Below are 19807 nucleotides of genomic sequence, written 5' to 3'. Positions count from 1 at the left end.
GTGTGTGTGTGCGTGTCTTGGCTGTGCAGGGAGCCAAAAGTGATTTTCAGTGGCGGTGGGAACACAGAAGGACGAAAGTCCTACTAGGAGGGGGCAACTTGCCACTCGTGCTGCTTCAAACAAGTGAGCAGAGAAGCCTGCGCTGCCGAAAGATCACCTCGAAGCCAAAGACAAAGTCGGCCGCCGTCGTAATTTGCGAGTTGGCAAAACGACAACGATGCAATGCAATCGTTGGCTCAGCGGACGGTGCAAAAAAAGAAAAGAAAGCGAGGCGGGTTAAAAAACAAAACAAAAGTCAGTAAATCACATCAGAAGGGCTGAGACGGTGTTTTGGCAGCCGGCAGGCAAACCCCCCCTCGTGTTGAAAAGATCCCTTCGCGGCGCTCGTCTGGAGCATGGGAAGGCAAACACACGATGACTCTCAAAGACTTCCAAAGCTTGCCGTCGACTGCCAAAGGCCGGCCGGCCAGCGTTGACGCTCTTTCGCACCTGTCCTTCTGCTTTGGCAGGTGCAAAAACTGCTGGTGCAGTCAAAATTACTCGCCGCTTCACATTTTGTGGCTGCCAAGCGCTGCTTCGGCCATCGTTTTATTAGCATCGGCCGGAAAAAGCCTCCACATGCGCAAACAAAACGTGAAGCGGGTTGCACTCCGGCTAAACCTGAACGCACCAGTGTGCAAAATGCACCTTCCATGGATTTTTTATGCTTTGCTGCCAGGTCACTTGGTCTTTAGTCAGACGTGGCCAGGAGACAAGGCTCGGACCTTGTGGAGCTCAGTTATTAGGGCTTCGGGTTTGACAGCGAGCCGCAAAATCAAATCCCATGCAATTTACAGCAGTCCATCTGTCCAGTCTCCCTAAAATGGCCACTTGGAACCAAAGTGAAAGACTTGAAGGATGCTTGGTTTGGCTTCTTTTGGGAGGTAAACGCATGATAGAAAAGTTAAGCAAAATTTCACGTTACTAGGTTAGGCTGGCGACAGGAGCTGCATTTAAAAAAAAAAAAAAGAAAAAAAACTTGGGGAAGTTTTTGATGATGTGTGTTTTCTATCATGCTCTGCTCTACACACAAATTGCCATGTCCCTCAAGTGGCTTCGTCTCATGGGCGGGAGGCACTCCATTTTCACTATCATGTGGCGGAGGGGGCAGGTGCTGCTGAATGGGCTCCTCATTACCCAAGGACATCTGCTAGTGTGCCCCCAGCAGCCCCCCCCCCCTCGCCTTGATGGCCTGTCAACGTGCGTAACAAAAACAACAATACGCACACCTGTCACGGCCAGCGCCAGTGTCTCACCTCTTCTTTGCCGGGCCGTGCTTGCAGAGGTCACCGCCCTCGCCCAGGCCCGACGCGTGCAGCGAGCCACCGTCTTTGTGGCCGGCAATCAAGCCGGAGCCGTTGGCTAAGGAGCCTGAAATGAGGGCCAAAAAGTTAGCAAACTTGTTCCTGATCACCCATGCGCTGCTTGGCACACTGGAATGAAAATCCATTTAATTTAATTTCATTCTTAAACATTTCACTCTTTTATTCTTTTCATATTTTAGCTAAACTGTAATTTAATTTCATTCTTAAACATTTCACTCTTTTATTCTTTTCATATTTGAGCTAAAATGGATGGAAACTGATTTTCTATTGTCCTGATTGGAATTGCATCGATGGTAGAACACGCACATTGGAGATGCCATCTCAAACAAGTCTGCGCTCGTGAGGAATGGCCAAGTCATCGGGCGAGCGCCTTTGCGGGCGGGAAGAAAGATGAGTAAGACTAAGGCACCGGCGCGAGCTCATTAATTGTAGTGGGTGGGAGCAAATGAGTGACGCCTGCCGTCCCTGAAGAAGGCAAACAAAAAAAGCGAGCAGGCGCAGGCACGGGCCCCTTCATTACTTCCTCTCTTGCTTCACTGAAGGCGTGTATGACATGTTGCACATGAGCGCCCGTGTGAGGGGCAGCGCCGGAGACGTTACGACAAGGTGGGAGACATAGGCTGCTCGTGGTGCACGGGCGATGGGGGCTGAATGCGGGCTGGATGGGGGAGGGGGCGTACAGGAAGTGATGCGCTAAGTGGCATCCTGATAGCTTTTGAGTTTAATCAGATTTATGTGTGCTTAACTGAGCTTGTCGCCTCGTGACGTGTACCTCAAATTCTCCAGAAAGGCCAAGCGTCATCTTAGGAACACAATGAGCAGTGTGCCTGCTGAGGCTGTCAATCCAATTCGAGGACAGGAAATCGGCGTAGATTTGGGGGGGGATAGAAATTGATAGAGCGATAAAAGTAGAATCACACAGTTGCTGGTGATCATGTGCAGAGAGCCCAAAGTTGCTAGCTAGCGTCAGATAGGAAGTGACAGTCGCAGGATGAGCAAGAGGAAGAGTGGGGGGCTAGCAGGCAGGCCACATAACATTCTGCTCAAAAATACCAACGTAACGTGCCCTGGGTTAACACCTACACTAAGATCTTGAGAACAAATCTTGAACTTTCTCGAGCGCTGTCGGGACGGTTGTGTGGCCGCGGCACGCATCCAAGAGTCGCTTACCGTTTCGGTTGTCGTCGGCATGGCTGTCCAACTGCCGTTTCTGCGTACTGCGAAATTCCTTGAGGGACAGGTAGAGCACCTTGCGCATCAGCCGCTCCTCCGACCACGGAATACCATCGCTGTCGTCCTGCGCAAAACAAAACAAGATCACTTGCATGTTGACACTTTGTGTTCATTTTTATCGGAGCACGTTGGCCCTTGATGGCATTACATTCACATCTTGCACCGACTCGGCGTGCTGACATCACTGCCGCTGCCACCGAGGCGTGCTCGCTCGCAGCTAATTTGGCTTTGCATTATTCATTCGTTGCCGCAAGCTCGTTTCCTCAAGTCATTACTTTGACATCAAACAAGCAGAAACGACATATTTCCCCCATCAGGCTGTTTACCCTTACGTGCGGCTCCTTTTACACACACGCACTGTGCATAGTACTCCCCCACACACACGTACACCGAAATCAACCAATCATGCTCGGCGGCTGATCGGAGCACCACTACACATGACAGCATGTCACTTACTGTTCATACAATTTCACTCAGCCCAATTTGAGGATTGACCCATTTATTTTTGCGCCATATGAAAACTGCTGACTTCACCTTCACAACTGAACAAATGATTTTTTTGCTTACTAATTTGTGTTGTCCTCTTAATGACCAGCTAACATTTCTTCGTGAAGACCGACCGTGCGTGTGTGTGCGCACGTGTGAGAATACGCAAGCAGTTTGGGCTAAAAATAAGCCAGCGCTGCACCGCTTCCTCCGACTCTTGCGGATGTCACGGCGCGGGAATGTGGGCTGCAAGCCAACTGCGGTGCGCTTTTCCACATGAAGAAAAAACAATTCTCAAAATGCGTTACTCTAACAGACTTTTCCACTCAGAGGTAAGACAAAAAAAGACGGACGGGTAAACGGAAGCGGGGGAAATGTTGTTTCAACAAACGTCTGGCCGACAATGAAGCGCTTCCTTCCTGCCAACACATGCAGCCCAGGCGCACTGATCGTTAGCCGTTATTTCAATCCCATTCGAGGTCACCGCCGAAGCAGGATCGAGCGTAACCTTGTTAGCCCGGTGTCTTGACAGGAAGGGCCTGCGGGGCTGGGCGATGCAAAATCAGCCACGGCGGCGTCCCTGCTAACATGGAAGCCAGCTCGCCACCGTGAGGGAAGACCCTCGGGGGCAACTTTGCCTCGGATGCTCCCGCTTGAGATTTGCCATCTGGACTCGGATTGAGGTCTCGTGGGTGGCTGGCCAGAGTCAAAGTTGACCTTCTTATGGCGGGCCTAAAAGCCACTCAAGCTCCAAAAGGAGCTGTCAATCACACGCTTGCATTTCACATCCCCCGGTTCCCTTCTGGGACCCGTCCAGCGGCCAGCTAACAGCTCGGGGGCCTCTTTTAATGGGACGAGGACAGAGGCAGAAAAAGGACAACGAAGAGCGGAAGGGATCCCTTGCACCGGAGGAGTCACGTGGTCCTTGTTCAACGACTCTGCAAATTTCAGATGGGGGTGCAATCACAGCGGCAATGGCGCTGGCGCTTTCTGACGTCGACCCAAAGCGTCTTTCCAAAGTTGAACAAGAAAGGAATCCGAGTTGAGCGGAATCAGTGCGTTCAACTGCGCCTGAAGAGAAATGTGCCTTTGCGAGTCCGAACACGGCAAGAAGAGATCAGGAAACACCTCAAAAATCTATAATATTACGTTACAATATTGCTCTTTTGATATTGTAAGAAATGTTTCTCAGTGGGAGGAAGAAAGAACAAGAATTTGGAGCGAGCGAGATTGGATTAAGGCAGTGCTTCTCAATCATTTTCTGTTACGCCCCCCCCTAGCAAGAAGAAAACTATTCGCGCCCCCCCCCCCCTCCCCACCGTGACTATCCTAACTTGTCTTGTAAGTCGTAAAATGTTGCACTATCGCAAACGTCACAGAAGTAACAATGAGAGCGCCACTGCCCTCTGCTGTGAAGATGCCCAATTACACTTTATTCTAGTACTGCCAAAAAAAAAGCCTGTTCCCCAGGGTCACACGCGCCCCCCCCCAGGTATAGCCCCACTATTTGAGAAGCACTAGATTAAGGAGAGCAGCCGGTGCGTCGCAGTGAGCAGAATTGGAAAAGTGGGTTGCGGATTTGGGGGGGGAGCCCATGGCGTGGAACCACCAACGGGGGTAGGGGTAGGAGAAACACAAAAAGAGAGAAAGCAGCAGGCGCAGACACCTAATTACATTAAGACGGAGTTGAGAACTGATGGACGGCTGGAGACTAACTCCGATTAGAAATCAAGTCTCGTTCAGAGAAGCTGCAAAGGTCAGCGTGGACACAGCAGGTGCATGTGCGTGCTTGTGTGCATTTAGCAGGAGAGAACAAAAGGTTGATATATGTTGCAACCGAGTGTGTGCAATGTAGCATCTATTTGTGTAAACCGGGAGTGGACGGCGGATTGCTGGTCAGGCGCGTACTAAAAAGAAGAACAAACTGCCTTTCTCATAACGTCCAGCCCCTGGTGTGGCCCTGGTCGACGAGGTATTTTGTTGACACAGAATACACTGCTGGAATGTTTCCAAGCTTGCTATGGCTTTGATAATGACGACGTGCCGAGTAACGTCCTAACTGGTGGGTATTACAGGTTTGGCAAAAGAATAAATTGGCCGGATGAAGGGATCCGTACAAAAATCAGGATCTGTGCTGTGTGAGTTTGTGCTTGAGGTGGATCATTCCACTTTGAGTAAAGCAGAGGATGATGAAGGTATCAAAGAGAAGCTCAGAAAACTATTCTTGGAAGAAGCACTGCTTAAGCTGCTTTGGCTGTTTGTTTTTCTTTCTTCAGAGAATATTCAATCATGTTGAAACTTATCCCGCTCCTGGAGATCTGAAGTTGGTTTAGCTAACAAGCAGAGACCACGAGGACGTCTGACTCACGCCGGGGCGTAACAACTTCTCACGTCAAGACAATGGAGCTCTCGTGGCGCGTCTCGTAGACAGACTGACAGTCGAGTCAATCCGCGACGAGAATCTTAAGCCGTCTGAACCGCAAGTAGCGTTTTTATATGCAGCTAATGTGCAAAGATCACTGGAAAACCTTACTTTCTCATCCCTCCCTCCCACCGGCCGCAGCTCTGATCCATTCAGTCCACTGAGTCAAGAGCGGAAGGCTAATAATAACAGCTTGAACACTTGAACTCAAGCCTGCTTTGTTCCCCTAACAGAAACCGCCAGTCTGAGAAATACATCTAGGGGTTTCCTTGTCTCACGTATGGACTTGGGACTTACCTGAACAGAGTTGGTGGCCACGCAACAGTCATCAAAATTTCCCACGAAGCAGGGGGGAGGAGGGCGGTGAAAAACGCCTTAGTCGTCATCTGAGTCACTGATGGCAGGAATCTTAAAAGTGTGCGGCTTGCTGAAAAGCCATAGCAAGTGGTGGCACGTCAATTTCACCGCCTGCGACAATGTAACCTTTTGGTGTTGACGCCGTGATTTGGAGGACGGCTAAATCAATCGAGGTGTAAAACGTCTTGACAATGGTGCTGGCATAGGTGTTGTTTATGCACATACGGCCAGCTCCACGACATTCTTCCAATTAATACAGCGCAAAGCAAACCGGGAAGGAAATTACCAGACAAAGGAACGTCACCACCACCTGCTGCTTTGTTGCCACATTAGCATTCTCACTATGTTAGCATTCAAGGCTAATAATTAGTTAAAGTGTCTTGGATTCTGATCATATTAGAAGCCAAGGGGGTTTCACGCCACCGTAAACGGCGAGTACAGTGAGCAGTCGCTACCAGGCAACATCAGTTATTTGGGAACCTTCCCGCTAGCTTGACACACAAACATCTGTTGGCCTGCCTTCCATCTCTCGTTCCACCTGCTCCTTTCTTCCTGTCGTTAGCTCACCGGCTTCAATGCCTCGCCAGTGAGCAGCTGGACCAGCACCAGGCTGGAATATTTTGCCTCTTGGCGCACCCCCCCCCCCGTTTTTCCTAAGTGGTGGCTTTGTGTGGTGAAGGAGGCAGCAGGGATTCATTGGACTTGCAAAGAGCCTCCACACAAACCACATGAGGAGAACGCCAGGATGTTTCTGTGTTGTCGTGCCTTCCCACATACAACATTGTTTAGCCACACTGTCAATCCTGCCGTGTTCCCACTTGATGCTAATCGCTTAAGAGGGGAATTCTTTAGGAGAGGAAAAGAAACCCACTGGGGTTTGTGTGGCTGCTGGAACGCCAGGCGACATGTAGGAAAACAACGCTACCGCTTAACACTACCCGCTAAAAGCAATATCTTGGCAGGCAAAGAACGGGAATATTTCCTCCTCAGTTTTTGGGCTGTGAGTTTTTTGGCTGTGAATTTTTGGGCGCTCACAAATGCGCATTGGGGTAAAACAGAGGTGGGGGGTGCACCATATGCAGGGCACATTTGACGGCGTGTTCTCAACACGTACACGCCTCGCTCTTTAAACCCATCTGACTGTGTATACGTGCTCGTTTCACGAACACATGGCTCGGGGACCTCGGCTTCCAGCCTGTGCCAAGGCGAGGTCTCGAATTAGTCACTCGCAAAGAGCTGTAGGCCTGTGGAGTCGGCACTCTGGGATGTTTTTCCAAATGAAGCTTTTTGATTGATTAAATGTTAATTTTTCAAATCTGGGATCAGCACGCAAATATTTGTCAGGACAAGAAAATATCAGGCCACAGCGGATCGGAGGGAAAATTTACAGCTTCTACTGAGTGCTGTGCCCCCCACTCCCCGCCTATATTTTGATTTTATTTATTCTCCACCCTCATCGAGCCGCGGATTATCCGTCAATCCAATCGCATTCTGAGTTGAGCCGACAATCGACAGCAGGGGGGGCGGGGACACCACCTCGGATTGGTTGAGGATGTTTGCAGTGCTCTAACAATAGCGGCCACGTGAGCGTAATTCTTTCTCCTGCTTACGTGTGCCATTCCATTTCGGGATCCTCACCTGGAGGGCGATGGGTCCCCCTTTCTTCTTGCCTTTCTCCCCCCTGCCGTCAGTCGAGTGCTGACGTTGAAACTCGCCGTGACGCCGACTGGGATTCCGCAGAGATTTGGCAGGGTTCAGCCAAGTTCTCACTGAAAGCGCTATTTACACACGAGCGCACACAAACACGAGGGCACACACACGATTCGCTCAGCTCGGGTTGAACGAGGTCCCTCCGCTGACCTATTTCTTTGCCAAGCGCTGAGCTCACGCGACAAATACCGCCGCAGCAATTGCTCAAGGTTTGTTGGCTACCAACCTCCCGACGCAATGCTGCAGCCCCCAAAAAAGACCTCCCGTATTACAGAGCTGCGATTTTGACAGTGGGGTGGGGGGGTCTAAATGCTGGATAACCAGACTTTTGGATCAGCACTTCCACGCAGCACTGCGGTTTTGAATGTTTTGACGGTCAGAACGTCATCAGGTTTCAAAAGGCGGCGGGGCTTTCAGGTGATTTACGGGTATGGTTGGATCCATACGGTGTGAGATTACAGTGCAGGTTGAGGTCAAGTAAGCTCTGAGCTTGGTCGCGTGTGAAATCAAAACAACCAGGTATTTCCGAGAAAAAATGTTAGGCAAACACAAAACGGAGGCAGCAGAAGAGCCAGATGAATCAGCCACCATTAATCAAGACGGCGAGTGACACGCTGCGCCATGATTCAATCCGCTTGAAAAATCACATTCCCATTCCAGTGACATCTCAAAACCAAAAGGCAGGATAAATCTCAAATTGGCTTTTTTAACGGCAGCGAGAGATTAATTTAAAGTCTTTTACGAGGTGCCGGGCGGAGGTGCTGCGAGGAATTCCCGGGCTGCTGCTTTAACGGTACACTCCAGGCGCCAAAGCATAACAAACGTCAAAGACGGGCCATCAGAATCCAGAGCTCACTCTTGACAGGATGCGGTTTTTTGGGGAATTTCTCTGGGACACAATACACCGGAGACGCCAGAACGTCCGTGGCTTAGCCGCCTTCAAGCGGACTCTCCCGTAACGCGAGGCCAATCGGTCGAGCCGAGATTTGACAGTTGTCACGTCTTTGGCAGCTTCCCGCATTCAGAAGTGGTTAAGCTTCAGGTAGGCAGCCAGATGAGAATGGACGCCAACGCAGACAGCCAACAGGAAAGACAGGAAAAAGCACCGACGGAAGGGCCTAAATCTACGGCCGAGCATCAGGCGCTTAAAATTCTTATGTCGCACGTTGAAAGGAGCGATCTGCCCGAGGTCACCTTTTATAGGGAGGGGATTGCCAAATCGCAGAATTCAGCATGAAGCGAGGCAGCATTTGTCATCACTTCCTGCGGAATCGCTCACGGCAGGCAGCTGGCCAGGTGCAACGCCTTCATTTACTCGACTAGCCCTCATCCAGCCCCCGTAGCGTTATCCCAGTTTCTCCGCATTGGGCCGTGTGCGACAATCTTAAGCCTTTGAAAGCCGTGCTGTGTGCGCCGGTGTGACTGCAGATTACAGCGTAGGCAAAGAAGGCCGTGAGACAAAGCTGGGGACTTAGGCGGCGCCTTCCAATGCTTAGGGACTTGTAGCGAGGGCTCCCAAGTCCAATGTGCAGAAATAATTCAAGGAATGACTGTCACCTCTCAGCGCCGAGGTAAAAACCTCAATAACTTTGCCCCCTCCTCTACGTATTGCGCCAAGGGGGTAGAAAGACGGACGCTTTCATGTTTGGACCAGTCTTTGTGGTTTAAGTCATGAGAGAAAATAATTTTGAAATGACTTGGAAAAATCAGCAGCTGACTCTCCACCTTGCTCGTATCCGTCACACTAATTCAATATGCCGATTTGGCTTCATTAAATTCCGTAACCTGTCACCACGCAGGCTTGGCTTGATTTAGGTTGAGCGCAACCTAATGTATGACGACTTTACAACCGTGTTGTAAAAACGACTGTGGAATAAGCGAATGCAAGTCGGATGTGACGGAAGGGTACAAACAATGTGTGTATGTGATTGTTGGTGGAAAGGTAGAAAGAATGGGCGTCCGTGACAAGGTGCTGTCTTGGTGTTGGCAGCTTTAGCTCAAAAGGAAACAATTATCGGAAACAGCGGTCAAATTGACGACAGGAAAGCCCCCTTTAAGGGTACTATTTTCCCACTTGGCCTCGCTTGTGTGACTCATGCGACGACGCTTGCAACTTCCGCAGACGCAGTGAGTTGTAAACATTCAACAAGCACACCCGCATTTCTTGGAATTTGTTGGACGTTCTAAGGAAATACCATCATCCCAAGTCAAGAATAAAATAATTGCCATCATGGACTTTTTTTTCTTGATAAAAATGTCTATTAATCTGATGGACAAGGAAGAGACAAAAAGTCATCTGGCGGAGGCAAAGGAAAGTGTGACTCTGTTATAAACCGTGATGTCATCAAGGATCATGCCATTGCTAAACTTAAAGTCTGAACTGTCAGTGTTTTAGCATCACGCTCGCTGTTTTTATGAGAGACGGCGGTAAATCGATCCGTCCTCTCGTCGCCTCGTCCCCCGAGACTTAATTGGCCCGACGCCTGCCTGTGCCACAATAACGTGCAGCAGACGTTGAGGTGAAAAGGTAGGGGCTGTTTAGTAAACATATGCGGCACGACGGCGAGCGCTTTGTTGCCAAGAGGGGCGTAAAGGTCAAAAGAGGCTAAAGTCGGATTAAAAACTCAAGCGTCCTTTTAGTCGCCTTTCATATCAGGCAATGACTTCCATGTAGCCGACAATTCAACAAGTGATGCAGCGTTGGCCTTGTAGCAACGTGCTGCAACTAACCAATGTGCCTAACACATTTTGGATGGTACAATTTACTTGCTGTAAATGAGTGAAAATCATTGTTTTGACCAAAGTCAAATGTCTTTGAGACGTTGTGAATACTAAGCTGAAGTAAACACACAGACAGACACCCACACACACAGAATTGTAGCAAACACAGCCACACACACAGCCTCTCAGGGCCCGACCAGCTGTTACACTCCCCCCAATCTCCATCCACAACCACGGGAGCAGCAGCGTATAAATCACACAGTTGTGTGTGACGTGCACACAAAAAGTGTCCTTCCACACCTCAGCCACCATTTTACCACGCTCACCTTTGAACAAAGACACCCACCCACACCACCATTTGCCCAGTGTGATTATATCCGCCGAAGTTGCTTTCGGAACCACTTTATCTCCCAAACACAGGTGCAATTGAAGACCTTTGCCCACGTCAGTAAAAACGAGTTTGGAAAAGACTGGAACAGTCGCACACATACGGCCGATAAGGAGAGAAGGCTGCGTTGCACAACAAGCTTTTGTTGGGTGGCTCGTATAGCCACCCCCAAAATGGCCGCCTAAACAAAAACGTCGCAGGATCTCTGTGTAAAAGTGGTGAATGACTAAGATCATCCGGTTGCCGCATTTGCTGGGTTCCATTTACAAAGGCAGTTCTGGCAAGCTTCTCTTCCAGCCACAAGAGCGGGAAGTCCGCTTGAAAATGTTTGGCAGTCAGCGAATGAACGGCGACGCGCCGTCATCACGTTTGCAGGAAAACAAAACAAGCCTTCGTTCTCAGTGACGTAAAAAAACTTTCTACTCATTTGAGGTCATTTGGAGGCACAAAAATACAGGAGATGCATGCTAGCAAAGAGCAAGGCACAAATATGGAAGCGGCAGAAGCACTAGCTGAGTTCAGCAAAAACGAGCTGAGTCAACAGTGAACGTAAAGAGTGCGGCCCAGTCAAATGAACAGGCGATAACGCAGCGCTCCGCTTTTGGTTTGGGACTGTCACCGTGGTTACCAAAGGGGGCTGGGGGCTTTTCAGCACCAGCGCCCCTCTCGCCATGTTGCGCACACGTTTGCATTGAAACATAAACTTCAATGAAGCGAGGCAAGGCTCGGGGGAGAGGAAAACAACCCACTGACCCACCAGCCTGCGCTGAGAGGCCCCGCATTTCATTTTTGACCGGGAGGTAAAAAGGGGGAGGGTGGCACAGGGGGCCGGGCCTTTTGCAACTCATCAACCCTACCGGCCCTGCTTGCTCGATTTTGGTTTCACACTCGCAGTTGGCCCATCGTCCTCCTCAGCGGCATCGCGCCTGATGAAACAGAGCCTGACAGCCTCTTTACATTTGCAAAGGCGTCTGCGGCAGCTGTGCTCATACCACACTGGCGCATGCACGCACGCTCACACGCAAAGTTGGGAGTGCAAGGCTCCAGCTGGGGCCTAAAGGAAGGAGTGGCCTCAGCGGTGGCAATGACAACAAGGCGCATAAAACAGGACAAGGGCAGCAAGGCAAAGGCCTTCTCTCGCCATTCTGTTCCCAGCGCCACATCAACACTGCTTGCTACTTGTCAGCCGAGACATTGTCGTTAGCGACGCCCGCAAATCTCATGCAACGTTCGCCACTGGTGTGGAGGCAGGAGTTCACAAGAACAAAATCCTGCAAACAGACAAAAATACTTTGGAATAAACAACTACCGTTTTTTTCCGTGTATAATGCGCCCCCGTGTATAATACGCACCCTAAAAATGGCATGTTGATGCTGGAAAAAAGCCTGTACCCATGTATAATGCTCTACGATTTATTGGCATCGATGCTAAAGGTAAACATCGATTTATATCGCCGTGTTTGACCTCGGACATTAGACGCGACTTTATTTTGAAATCCAGTTCATTGTTGCTTGCTTCCTCTTTCCGGGAGCAGTGCGTGGCGTTGCTGCACGTGAAAGGGGAGTCGACAACTAGTACGCGGCTCCTGGGCTGGTGCTATGGCTAGTGTCCAAAAAGACGAGGAAATTTGCTCTCCTTTAGGCTTCAAGTCATTCGTTTGGAAGCACTTTGGATTCCAAAGAAAAGATGGCTCAACGGACAAGACACGTGCAGTTTGTAAATCCTGCCATGCGGTGATCAAATATTCAGGGAGCACAAATCTCGCCGCACATTTAAAGAAAAAACACGACATCAAAGTTCAGTGTTAAAGTAAGCAATTTGTATACTACAATACTCTTGTCATTTCCTAAATAAAGAGTTTGCAGTACCTTGTTGATTTTGCGTATGAATTGTTGTAAATCAGGATATTGTTCTATATTTTTTATTAAAAAAAAAAAAATATCGATCGTAGAGCACTATATCGCGATATATCGTGAATGAATCGCAGCAGGCTTTAAGATATCGGTAAATATCGTATCGTAGTTCTTTATATCGATATTATATCGTATCGTGACGAAACCCGCGATTTACACCCCTAATACGCACCCAATATTTTTAATTTTTTTTTAAGTCCCAATGATCGTCACACACGCAGGGAGGCAATTTTTATAGTCTTTGGTATGGTCTTAACTAGGCTGGATATAATTTTTTTTGTTGCCGTTGATTTCTCCGACTACCCGTAAAGGCACCACCGCGATCAGTGTGGACATGTGAAAAAGGCGTGCGGACGTGAAGTATGGGAGAGACGTTGAAGAGGAATAAACCCACCCTTGGAAACCAAAACTTGCCCCTCGTCGTGACTCGGAGCCGCAACAAATGTTTCGGATTTGTGTAGGGTACATTGTGACAGCAAACGAGCAGGTGATCGAGCAAGCGTCTGATACGAAAGCATTGCGTTCGTATGGAGCGTGTTTGAAGTGAACAGCAGAGATGAAAGGAACAAGGCAAAGTGTTGTGAAATAAAATATTACCTGTAATACCCATTTTGTTATTTGCTGATTGAAACTGCTAATTAAACTGTGAATTGAAACTAATAGGAAGAAAACTGAACTCTCGCTCTTTATATAGCTGACGTGTCTTGCGCATCCGTTCTGCGCATCGGATCCATAGTGCGCATGCGCAGTGATACTGCCTCCGTATGACGTCCGGTCCGCGATGGAGATTAAAAGACAAACAATATTTGACAATAACACACCATCAAGGATTGCACCATCGCATCAAACGATGTGTCGTCAAATGAATTATACTGACTAAGTGTGTTGGGCAGGATGGCTGAATGCGATGTGCGATTGACAACAAACAAGAAGAAAGGTGATTTCAAGTTTTATTTCGGGGGAGATTTGTCATGTCTCGTCCCCAGTTTTGCTATGTGTCTAAGTTGCCATAGTTTCTGTTCGCGTCGCCCCTCCCTTCCTGTGTCACCTCAATCAATGTAACGTGTTTTGTATTTAAGTCCTGTCTGCCCCTCGCTCGGATCATTGCATGTGTTACTGTCATGATGTCTGTTTGGTTTCTGTTCCTGTCTTTGGTAATGTCACCCTGTCTTTTTGTTCCACGTCTTTGTCGGTCAGTCCTGTTGTTGGTTTTGTTGTACCATGATTTTCTTAAAAAATATATATATATAAAAAAAAACTTTTTTAAATTGTATCCATGTATAATGCGCACCTCAGGTTTTAGGAAAATAAATTAGTTAAATTTTGCGCATTATACACAGAAAAAAACGGTACCTCCACCGTCAATCAATGTTAAGGAAACCCTAAGCAAAAACAATGACGCCAACGGTATGATTGAAACGTACAAGTCATCAGATGAGTTTTCAAATGACCAATCGCACACGTCGTTTGCATGGCACCTAAGACTTCTGCCACCTCATTCAAAGGACTCACTCTGCTGTGATCAAGGAGCCACAAAAACCAAAACCAAGCTGGGCCACAACCTAGTCATTTTCTTCCCCCGTCTGGGGGACAAAATGGAGGTGGGGCGCCTTCCAATGGATCAGCTTTGCCTGGTTTGCTTTTATTACGCTTAATCAATGATTTCATTACCAATAAAGACGCAATGGTGTTTATTGGAGTCCGGAGGGAGGACAAAGGGAGGGTGGCGGGCTCGTGTTTGAGGGGGAAATGGTTAAGCCGAGCGTGCATAATTGTCTTACGCTAATTGAGGCAGGGCACCGGGGGATCAGTAGTATCAGAGTATTGTAGTATACAAAGTGCTTATTTTAACACTGAACTTTGATGTCGTGTTTTTTTCTTTAAATGTGCGGCGAGATTTGTGCTCCCTGAATATTTGATCACCGCATGGCAGGATTTACAAACTGCACGTGTCTTGTCCGTTGAGCCATCTTTTCTTTGGAATCCAAAGTGCTTCCAAACGAATGACTTGAAGCCTAAAGGGGAGCAAATTTCCTCATCTTTTTGGACACTAGCCATAGCACCAGCCCAGGAGCCGCGTACTAGTTGTCGACTCCCCTTTCACGTGCCTGCTCTGCTCACAACACAACAACGCCGGGCGCACTGCTCCCGGAAAAAGGAAGCAAGCAACAATGAACTGGATTTCAAAATAAAGTCGCGTCTAATATCCGAGGTCAAACGTTTAGCATCGATGCCAATAAATCGTAGAGCATTATATCGATTAATCGATGTGTATCGATGTATCGTTACACCCCTAATGTTTTGTGTTATTCGGGCCAATAAATGCAATTGCTATACAGTCACCATGTGATTAGTGCCATAACATATGACACAAATGACCCCCCCCCCCCCCCAAAAAAAAGGTGTCCTCTTTTTCAGAAATCCAAATCTGGTCATCCTAGGTTGATCTGTGAGAGAAATTTCACCATATTTCTGTTTGAAAGCAGTAATATTTGAACAATCCATTCATTTGAACTATGATAGTCTACGGAAGGCCGAAAACAAAACGTCCCTCTGATATCGTTTGTTTTGTTGCTGAGAAGCTGGACAACTTTGACTGTTGAAAACGAGCGTGCACCTGAACGTAGCACAACAACGACAATGTTTGTGTGTGCAGCAAACTTTAAATGGCCAGCAGAGTCGCGGCGACACGTCGGGGGCGTTGTACGTCAACAGAAAATGGTCGCTTCTCATCACGTATGTTAAGTGCCCCCTCGCCCGATCCCTTGCATTGCGAATCGTTTAAACAAGCACCTCCCTCGAAAAAAGAACACTTGTCGCTCAAAAGACGCAATTCTGTCGCCGTTTTAAAAGATGGAAAAGGACGCTAGCAGGCTAACCGCGCGAGGGTTTGCTTCTATGTTAGCTAGCTAAGCAGAAGGTCACCGATACCTGGAGAATTAACTAGCACCTCCACCCCCGCCCAAAGGGGTTACCAAAGTGGGAAGTTCACGGGCATGAGCCCCCTGTACCCCCCGACGCAACACACGTTTAAGTGGGGTGTAAAAGCTAGCAAAAATGCTGCGTGACCCTCTTTCCTTTGCTCGCTCACTCTGACGAGGAAGGCGATAATTAAAGGGACCACAGAAGACAACACTGGTGTGTATGCACGCTCCCGTGGAATTAAAGCTCCCCTCAGCCAGCCACTATTATTATTCATCAGCATTTTAACCCTCCACAAAGTGAGACAACACTGTGAGCGCGGGGGGTGAGCCATGGCCGCCGATGCCGCCGATGCCGACGACTCGGCTCATCGGCTCCCCCTTCGCTGAAGGGCAAGCCCACAAAAAGCAATTTCGGTCCGAAATTTAAGCCACGTTGTGTCAGTTTAACATAATTGAAGCCAATTCGCACAAAGACTGGCCACGTCGTACCCAGGCACGCTTGCGAAACGACCTCTGCGACAAAAATGTCCTTAGAAGCTCCAAAAGACGACTTAACAATGAGGAAATGCTTCAATTTTGCACCAAATGGAGTCAAACGTGTTTATAAAAAGGCTCAAGCTGCCTGCTAGAAGCTTCACCCCCGTTCTTCCTCCTCCTCGTCGCCTCCAGATGAAAGTTGAAGCATTTCAGGCAACAAACTTGAAGGTGCACTTACGTATTTCTTCTGGATAATATTCCTTTTGGGTCGTTCTTTGCTCATCATGCACTTTCTCTCCCCCCACCCCTACCACCCCCCCCACCCCCAAAAAGGAAAACTAGAAACGAGAGAATGGCCACATGAATGTCTCTCCCCCGAGGAGCACCAGCAAATTTAAATCCCCGAAGAAGAAGAGAGAGAAAAAAACTCCCCCAAAAAGCACAATCCTTCCTGTTTTCCTTGGCGTTTATCCTTCAAAATGGGTTAAAACCCGGCAGAATGTTCCCGTTCCGAACCGACAACGGAGCGAAGCCGAACTCACTCGGGGGTAACATAGCCCAAACAATCGCAACATAACAATAAGTTCCGTTCAGCTGCACAGGCTCGGCTCCTGGTTCTTCTTTCAACATCGTCCGCCACCGCCGCCTTAGTGTTCCAATCCCTCCTCCGGGAGACAATAAATAAGGTGACTTAAAAAAAGACCAACAACATAAAAATAAAAAAGAATGCGTCTTGTGTCCTCTCGCCTGAGCTTCGCAGCTGCTGCAGTCGTCGCGAGAGCTGCTTCAGCGGCACTGGCGAGTCGAATCCGACCAGCTCCTTTCTTCGCCGGCGTCAGCCTATCACGACGCGAGGGGTGCAGCGGCAACTTTAAAATGTCTCCGAGGCGGCCCCACGCAGAGAAACCGCACCGAAATCGACCCCATGCAGCTCTTGAGCTGTTCGTGCGTGGGGTCAAGTTGCACTACGCCTTCACCACACGATACACTCTCCAAGAAATTTGAATGCCATTCAGCAGAAAAGCTGACAAATCTGAGAATTCAGGGAACAAGGGGATGCTCCTAAAAGAGAAGGGGTGAAGAGGGGAGCTGAGCCAAAAGGCAAAACTCGATTTACCATCTGATCTACATTCCTACCCTCAACGGTCACGAGCTGTGGGCAGCGACCGAAACGTGATACTAGCAGCCGAAATGAGTTTGATGAGGTGTTACGGGCATGTCCCACCGGAAGGGGGCCCCGGGGATGACCCAGCACACGCCGGAGAGGCTATGTCTCGGCTAGCTTGGGAATGAGCTAGGCAAAGTGGCTGGGGTCTGGGCTCCCTTGTATGTATAATGAATGGTATTACCTGAAAACTAATACTATATTCCACAAAACTAGGAAATCTGAACATTCTGATTGCCGACTCTAGAGGAATGCTAATGCCGCATTTCAGAAAACAAAAGAATCAGAAACTTTCAAACCTCAGTAGGCCTTTGGACAGTGTCTTTCAGAAAACTTTGTCCCTACTTGCAAAGCCAACTTGACCAAAATGATGAAACCCCTGAGAACTCTTGAGTTGTGTCTTTTGTTTCAGTTTAAATTGGATGGCTTTTTGAATGTTGAGCCTTGTGAGCGCCATGTAAGCTTTCTTACGTCCCAGCAATCTCGAATGTAGCGTGATCTGAGGAATCTGATTGGATGTTTAGTGCGCTTATTCGGCATCGCCGTGACATTGCCGCAATTCTAAGTAGAACGGCGATGCTTTCACTCAGGCTAAATACTTGTAGCACTTGCGTGAATGCTTGTCTCTCAGCATTAAACACAATCACATCGGCCGTTTAAGAAGTTGAACAAGAAACAAAGGGACAAAAGAAGGAAAGTCAGGGACTTCTTAGTGTTCATGGAAATTGAGCCCAACCCCCGCCCCGACTTCGACTCACAACCAACCCCCAGCATCGTGTGTCCCCCCCCGCATCAAGGTACGAGGTTTAAAAGCCAGACCTCTACTGACCCCCAAGTTGCTCCCTCATGCTAATTTTGCTAACCGAAGAGCACAAGAGGTGGAAGAAAACATCAAAGAAAGACTGATTTATTTTTTGAACTGCTCCCTCACGCCATTTGCAGACTGAAACTGAAGGCAGGAGTTATTTACAGTGTCCTAATGTGTCCAATTATTATTCATTTTACCCCTCGATCAATGTCCGTCTGTCCCGACAGCCTCTGGAGGCCCGCGGGTGATTCTAAGGCTGCCTTTGCTCCCCTTAAATGCCGACCCACCCCCTAGCATCGCGTCCCTCGGTTGAAGGTTTGCTTAAGGGTCTCAGGCCCCACCGGCCGCCGCTGACATTTGGGGCGGCATCGATCAATGAAATGAGCTGCCGAGGGATCTTGACAGGGAAGCGTTGTTAGCGCAAATGCTAGGCCAAGACAGCGCCGAGGGCCACCCTTGTTTTGCTAGCGACAAGCTCGAAAACGCCTTGAAATCTTCAGTCATAATTGCATAAACTTGACGATTTGTCGCACATCAACAACCGGATGGACTCGTGTTTTTTTGTTGCTCTTTCAAGGGACTTGTAAATTTAAAAGTGCTATTTTGGACACTGGTATAAAAGGCAACACCAACAAATTTAAAAGTGTGTGTGGCTTCAGGAAGTGTGTATGTGTGTATGTAGTGGAAAGAGCCAGGAATTGATTAAAGCTTTCACTCTCAATGTGCTTAATTGCCCAGTGAGGCTTAGCAGACGGTGCTGGCGAGATTGATGTCAGCTATCCAAGAGGAGGGGCAGTCAGTTTGTGTGTGTGAGTGTGTGTATGTGTGTGTGCGTGTGTGTGTATGGGCGCGTGTGTGCGTGTGCGTGTGTGTGTGTGCGTGTGTGTGTGTGTTATGGAGGCCCCATTGATAAGCGGCCAAGAATTCTCCATTTAATGTTGAAAGATGGAATGCTTAAATATCTCACACCACTGTGGATTGATAAAGCCCGAAGGAGTTTTCGAGAGTGGGTGGAAGAATAAAATTGAATGGAGAAAAAATAAGAATCTACAATTCCCAAAACGATGTGGGCTTTGTTTTGCTTTGACCCTCAAGTTTCCATGTGTCAAATTTAATTCCTCCAATTTTACCCTCATTTGTTTGCTTATGAAATTTTAAGTAGCACGTTTGCGGCCTGAGGCCGTCGATGATCGACACGGCGAGCGGAGCGTCTGCAAGCAGGACCCCCCCCTTTCGCAGAGACTCCTTAACGAACCTCAAAAGTGTCCTCGGGGGCATAGAAGGTGAACGAGGTGACCCATCTGGAAGGTAAACGTGCAAGCGTGTGAAGATCACAGACCAGGCCTGATTTGCGCCCGGCGCCGAGCCTTGTGTTTGGCTAACCAGCCGCACATCGTGGTGATCACCTGACATCTCTGCGCAGGTTTGCCTTGCCCCCTTTCCAATAGTGCTCCTGTTTCGACGCCCAGTTGAAGTCGCTTGACTACCATCAAAGCAGATCTGAAAATCAAGCAAAAAACAAAACATCCAGCCGATTAGCCACAAGGCGTTGCGGAAGTTGCTAAATTACGGTGTGCTTGCGGGCGGGTTATGCAAATGAGCAGGACCTCCTGCATGACTTACCTTGGTTTTTATCATGCTAAACATGTTGGTGTGATATGCTAACGGGGGGAGGGGGAGTCTTTTGTGAGCAGGTTGTCACATTTGTGTTTTTATTAACTTTGGTCAAAAGGTGTCCAAAAAAATCCTGCCAAGGATAATTCAAGTGCAAACGTGGTCTGGTTTGGAATGAAGTGTGCGCTTCCAGTGGGCACGGGAACTGATTGGGCAAAACGTGGG

The 19807-nt window shown here is 48.6% G+C and overlaps 1 protein-coding gene across 2 annotated transcripts in view; it reads right to left on the bottom strand.

Annotated features, from left to right (window-relative positions):
- The window catches only part of jarid2b (jumonji and AT-rich interaction domain containing 2b), a 32113-nt gene extending 15295 nt beyond the window's left edge, over nucleotides 1-16818 (bottom strand). Inside the window, exons 1-3 of one of the 2 annotated variants that reach the window (XM_061267019.1) lie at nucleotides 16234-16818; nucleotides 2535-2661; nucleotides 1296-1410 (exon numbers count right to left, since the gene is read on the bottom strand). In XM_061267019.1, coding sequence (XP_061123003.1) covers nucleotides 1296-1410; nucleotides 2535-2661; nucleotides 16234-16281 — 290 coding nt within the window. In that variant the 5' untranslated portion in view covers nucleotides 16282-16818. Of the gene's footprint in view, nucleotides 1-1295; nucleotides 1411-2534; nucleotides 2662-5802; nucleotides 11660-16233 lie in introns of those variants that run through there. The other variant, XM_061267020.1, reaches the window with a different exon arrangement.
- Nucleotides 16819-19807: the final 2989 nt, after the last annotated feature.

The sequence above is a fragment of the Syngnathus typhle genome, linkage group LG20, assembly GCF_033458585.1.
Source record: "Syngnathus typhle isolate RoL2023-S1 ecotype Sweden linkage group LG20, RoL_Styp_1.0, whole genome shotgun sequence".
Taxonomy (NCBI): Eukaryota; Metazoa; Chordata; class Actinopteri; order Syngnathiformes; family Syngnathidae; genus Syngnathus; species Syngnathus typhle.
The sequence above is the reverse complement of the archived record's forward strand: the minus strand, read 5'-3'. Positions and strand labels throughout refer to the sequence as shown.